Source organism: Drosophila teissieri, chromosome 3R, assembly GCF_016746235.2.
Source record: "Drosophila teissieri strain GT53w chromosome 3R, Prin_Dtei_1.1, whole genome shotgun sequence".
Lineage (NCBI taxonomy): Eukaryota > Metazoa > Arthropoda > Insecta > Diptera > Drosophilidae > Drosophila > Drosophila teissieri.
In genome coordinates, this window is record NC_053032.1 from 30,631,541 (window position 1) to 30,637,679 (window position 6,139).

Genomic DNA, 6,139 nt, shown 5'->3' on the forward strand with positions numbered 1-6,139 from the left:
GAATTCATTTGGTGTGTTGACTCAATTTGGCTTCCTGGAAGTAATCCCATTGCTGATCTTTCGCCACTCATTTGGCTAATTAAAATGGCATGAGCAAACAGAAGCTCATCCATTAACATTTATGAATTATCGGCTCGAATATAGCACACCGTCATGCCCCACGGTTGGGGAATCTGCCCCATCCGCCCCATCTGACAGCCCATAATTCACACATCGAACTCGGGGCTACGGACTAAATCTTGGAGCAGCCGCGGAAATCACGTACAGCCAGGCGAAAGTTCCTTGGATCCTTGGCATTATTGTCTTTTAAGCTAACCCAGTTCCCCACGTTACACCCCTACCCCCACGTCCCACCCTTCCACCATCGACCACAACAGCTAATTAACGTTAATTTATTAAATCAGTGAGCAAGTAAAGGCATCCGAGCAACTTTCCTGCAATAAGAAGAATAACAAGCTTGGGTTGGGGCAAAGACAGCGCCAAGAGCTGCCAGAGATAAAAGTTGCACACGACTCAGCTCAGCTCGGTTCTGAAGCTCAGGCTTAAGCACTTTGGGTTTTTTCAATACCCAGCAATTAAAGAGTTGTGCTGCATATTGGGCTAAACAAAAATATAGGAAATATATACTAAAAAATATAGTAAAGATTACAATTCAGTGTTGCAGAAGTAAAGTTCAGAGGTTGCAACTTTAGAAATGTATATAAATGTTTTATAATCAAATGAAAGTATAAATTATACACTGGTATTAGTCTAATAATGACCTCTGCTTTGATTTTGTCAATTTGTTTACTAGCAATTCCTAGGTATCCCCTAGTCCATAAATCCCCGAAGAAGTGCCTCGCATTCTTACTTGTCTTAGCTGGAAAAGCATGAAAACCACACGCAGCAATTATTAATTCAATTATTTTAGCGCAAACAGCCACCTCAGACTAGCAGCGAGAATCCTTGAATGCGAGCATCCTGCAGGACCAAGACGAAGGAAGCTGTGCGGCATAAATGAGCTCTCTGTTCAGAGCGAGTGGATGAAATAGAGTAGCACAAACACAATTAAGACAACTGGGAACGGGAAATGGGAAATGGAATATGGGAAATGGGGGAGCCAAAGAAAGAAAGGCGAGCAAATAAAGTGGCAAATTTAATTAGGAATCAGCAGAGAAAGCAGAGGACCCGCACTTCGAGTCGGGGAATACCTGATGATGGCCCACATCCACATCACTCGCCGGACATGTGAATTAATAACAGCATCCGTTTCCGGGCAAAACGGCGAAAAATGTCAACCACTCACACTCGCACTCGCACTGGCACTGGCATTATAATAATAATATTAATAATGAGTGGCCAAAAAAGCAGACGGCGGCCAGCGTGTCCGTAACAACTTCCGGAATGAAGTTGGCCGTTTTACTGTCGCAGGAAAAGTTTCCCCCGGGGGCAGCAGCAGCAATATAAAGCGATGCCGATTGTAGGTAGGTAAATTGTGAATTGTAAAGTGCAAAAGTTTCCCAAGTCGGAGTCACCTGCTCGGGTTCCCAAACTACTGGCAGGCGGAGGCAGGCAGGCAGGCGGAGGCAGGAATCGAAACAAAGTCCCTTTTGTTTCAATTCACGTCCAGGACAATTGGCCGTGATCCAGACAGGAAAACCAGGACGGGCAGCAGCGAAGCTCATCAGGCATCAAGGTATAATTTGGCCTGGGACTATTTCATTTTACGGCCAAAGTGGCGCATTTGCATAAAGTTTTATTTTCTTTGACCCGCACTTGGGGATTCCTTCTTTGACTTGCGTTCGCTCGTCCTTTTCCTGGCTGATTTCCATTTCGTCTACTTTGTCGCCAGGAAGTGATTTCCTGCAGCTGCAGCAATTGAAATTCAATATCTTTGCCACGGAGTTGGGTGGTGGAAATCCCCAGGGGAAGCATGGGCATCGCTTAAAGCCGTGGATCAGCTTTAACAAGTGTTTGCACCACACACATCACCACATCGCCACATCCTTACATCCACACATCAGTCAGCCTCCGAATATCCTGGCAAGGTAATTGGAAATCAAACAAGCAGCCAGCGACTGCCTCGCAAATCCTTTCAATGGCTGCAATTTACTGGATAAATAGGATCAAAATCGAATTTAAATGGCAAACAAATTCTTCCCGATTTCGATTTTGTTGACAGAACTTTTCACTTATGCTGCTGAGTAAGCAGATTATGCCGACAGGGGTTGTCTATTGGATATGTTGCACACCTCAAGTTTTAAATGGATGTTGTAACTGAAACATAAAGTATAAAGTGGAATTCAAACACCTTCAACTTGTGATTCAACTATAGAAAGAAACATAACGATTGAAACGATTGCGAGATATTTTAATTAAATTTCGCATTTGCACTTGAATGGTTATCTCTGTGGCAGGCAAAACTATTTACGTGCCTTGAACAAAAGTGAAATCATTCGATTTTATTTATTTTCACTCGAAACTGAAAACTTTTCCTCGCTTTTCGCCCCCACCCCGCCGCTTTTGAAAAGAAAACTTGCGCAGAAAGGCAACCGAAAACTTTTAGAGAAAACTTTCTTGCTTCTCTCCTCTTCCACAAACATAAACAAGATTAATTTCACATGTTTTCCAGGGGTGGCGAGGACTTTTCCAAGAGGGGAAAAGGAAGGGGGAATAGAGAGCTGCTCGAGTTATTACTTTGATTATGTTTATTCTAGTCATGAAATCCAAATGCCCGTTTCATGTGCACTTCATTTAATAAACCCATGCCGCCAAGTGAAAGCGCGAAATGATTTCATTTCCATGGCATTTTTGTGTGCTCGTGCAAGTTTTGCTCAACTCGTGTGATTAGCCAAGTGAAAAAACAGGAGATTAGGCAACTATTTCCAACTTCATTTGCCTATGGATAATGCGTTGGATCATGTGTCGTACCTCATTACTTATTCATTTTCGAATTTAATGAGGTGGGATCCCATTTACTAGTACCACCTATACTTCGATTATCTTTAATTGAATCGTTCGAGATTTGAAGGCTGAGTAAGGCAAGGCAAAGCTCTTTAATATGGCCACTAATCTAGACACCGTCTGTGATCTCTCCACTATCCGACAAATGCTGGGCGAATTTGGCCGTCATCCAATGCGAATCTCGCCATCCTATAGACCACGTCTATATCGCAGTCGGTGCGATCTGTATCTGTGGCGACTCTTAAGTGCTTTTAATTATGTCCACTTAAGTCTCAATATCGCCAGCTTCCGAAGCGCGCAAATCACGCAGAACCACACACATCGCCATGCCAATGGAACAGGAAACTCGGCGGAAACAGGGGAAGTTGGAGGAACTGCTCGGCGCACTCTAAATAAAGCATAACAATTTATGAAATTTTAATTTTTACACTTAATAACACGCCGAGTTATGGGCGCGCCAAGTGCAACGGGCCAAGCGAAGTCGCCCAGGAAAAGTGGGAAAAAGTGGGAAAGTGAGAAAAGGGGGAACTTTCCTATAGAGACATCAATGTGAGACGAGCGGGCAGGTGGCCAAACCTCCGGGAGTGGGACAAATTGTGCAACGGTGCAACTTGTGTGGCATCAACCGCAGACGTTGGGCGCAATTAGAGACGCCCCATGCCCGCTATATATTTTTGGTTCCTCGCGGATTATGCCACCAGTCGAGTTGTCTCACTTTCGGAAAATTCGCCAATGCCAAACTGGAACAAGCGATTTAAATAGCTTACGTGGCGTTTCATATGAAATAAATAATAATTACAACCATTTCTAGTTTTTTGCAACGCCGTGTTGAAATTGAAAGGCAGATGAACATCCACATGAAATATAATACAAACAGATTTGTCGCACCCCAAACGAAAAAATGCAGTTCTTGCGCGAACTGAAAATTCGATTGCGGCTTCAATTCCAAATGCTCCAATCAAGAATTTTCAATATCCATTAAAGGTCGCAACGAATTGAAAATTCTTGGCGGAGGATTGAGTAATATGTTTCCCCCGTCTGTTCCTGATCCTCTCTACTATCGCCCTACTCCGTTCCCGGGTGAACGTTTAACAATTTGGAAAGTGCATCGGCGTATGGTTGCACTACTTCTGGCTGGGATCGCTGGAGTTGCTGGCTTTGCTGGAGGTGCTGGAGTCCGGGTGCAATGCCCTGTCCAAGGACTGGATGTCGTTCGAGATCTCCACGGCGTGGTTGAGATCGCTCATCATGGTGGCGATGAGGCCCTGGTGCTGCTGTTGCATCTTGGCTTGGATGCGCCTACTCTCCTCCGCCTGGCGAAGCATCAGCGACTTGAAGAGGTTCTTCTGCAGCTGCAGTTCGTCCTGCACATATCCTGGTCTCTTATATTCCGGCACCGGCGTCCTGATGCTCTTCGGCACACTCAAGTGGGAGGTATTAGGTGGTGTTTTCTGCTTGACTGCGGATGCCTGGCCTCTGCTCACCTGACTGTTTCGCTTGGCCGCCACTTTGGCATCATAGCTGCGTCGCGCTTGGTAGGCACTCTGGGTTTTGGTGGCACTGGCATTGCTGGTCACTTGGCTGGCAATCAGTTTCGGGATTCGACTGGGATTGCTGCTTGTCGTAGGCTTTTTAGCTGGCTGCTTCCCAGGATGCTGTCCAATTTTTAGCTCACTCTTTATAGGCAAAGTTAGCTGTGGCATGGGATCCCTTCGCCACATTTGGTGATGAAGCTTCGGGAGATCGGGACTAGTGGTGCATCGATGTAGTGGTTCCAGGACCTTCTCCTGTGGCCTGGGGTTCTCCGTCTTGGGTGGATCCAACTTGGTTACCCAACCACTCTCTGCCGTGGCCAACCTCACGGGCGTCACCTTGACAACAGCTCTTTGCGGCGGCGTCAGAGGAGCATCCTCCATCACCAGTTGAGAAGTAATCCCAATTGGCTTAGGTAGCGGAGCTGAGATCTGCATGACCATGTTGGCTGTGTGATCGCAGATCATCGTCTGCGACTGCTCCAGTTTTTGCCGGAAGCGACCCATTATGACCAGAGGACCCAGTCCTGGCTGCGTGTTTGTACTCGTAGACGCATCCTTTCGCTCCGGACAGGCAATCTGGTTTCTCTTCTGCACAGCTTCCTTGGTCAAGGCAATCAAGCGCAGCCGCATCATTTCCAGTCTCTTCCAGTCATTCATCTATTTATTATTTAGAATTATAGTTTAAATACTATAGCAGAGGATAATCACTAACCACTGGCGGCAGAATAGGTTTATCATTTAGGCAGTATCCCGACTTGAACTCGCCACCTCCAATATTTTGTAGTTCACTAAGGAACGTTAACTGCTCTGTTTCTCCGGCCATGCTCAAACGAATTTCGTGTAGAAATTTCAGGTATCGAAAATGATCTTTATTTTCAGGAATTTATTTGCTGTGTGATGTGTAGGTTAAAGGAATGGAATGGAATAGGAAAGGCATGTGAGTTGAACCAACAACGACTGACATTTGTGGAATGAGTATGTTTGCTAGGAGTACTAGCGTACACACCATTGTCGGCAGACTACACTGTGGAAAATACAGTACATGCAGAGGTAGTCCACAGAGTATGTTCTTCCACTTTCACTTGCCATCCTAAGCCATTTTTTCCGAGTGCATTCCACATGCAATCCTCGTCCAGTCTGACAAATACGCCGGAGCGTGCCACAAAAGGTACGGGCAGTCGAGCGTGGAGCTGGCAAACAAGGAGCCCAAATAGAGTCCACTCCATTACCGGCAGGACATTCGTCCTTTCGCTGTACGTGTGTGGGTGTGTGTGTGCGACGACCGTCTGGAAATTTGTCTTGGGCGCTTGTAGGTGTGATTTGTTTTTTAAATTTCAGGAGACCGGCTGCAGAAGCCGGCCAATTTGTCTCCCCCATTGGGTTGACTTTTTATTTGCAACGGAGTCACGTAGCGTTTTCACTTGCATACTTGCGACATGCGGCAATTTTCCACTAAATTTGCCATGTCAAACATATTTCGGACCTACTTCAACCCGCAGCGGAGGAGAGTGGAGCGAGGACTCATAAAGAATTCAAATTAATACATTAACAGCTCCAGATAAGCGACCTTCGGGGAGGAAAGTACATAAATGCCTGGCTCCCAGCGACAGGTAATAAACGGCGAGTCGTTCGTGCCAAAGTCTCGAAAGTTTTGCTCCAAG

At 45.8% G+C, this 6,139-nt stretch overlaps 1 protein-coding gene across 1 annotated transcript; it reads right to left on the reverse strand.

Moving 5' to 3' along the window:
* Positions 1 to 3,747: 3,747 nt before the first annotated feature.
* LOC122621636 lies at positions 3,748 to 5,429 on the reverse strand. The gene is made up of 2 exons (XM_043799567.1): positions 5,191 to 5,429; positions 3,748 to 5,135 (listed from the first exon to the last, which is right to left on the reverse strand). Exons 1-2 carry the CDS (start codon positions 5,299 to 5,301, stop codon positions 4,068 to 4,070), a joined length of 1,179 nt encoding a protein of 392 aa, XP_043655502.1. The 5' UTR covers positions 5,302 to 5,429; the 3' UTR covers positions 3,748 to 4,067.
* Positions 5,430 to 6,139: the final 710 nt, after the last annotated feature.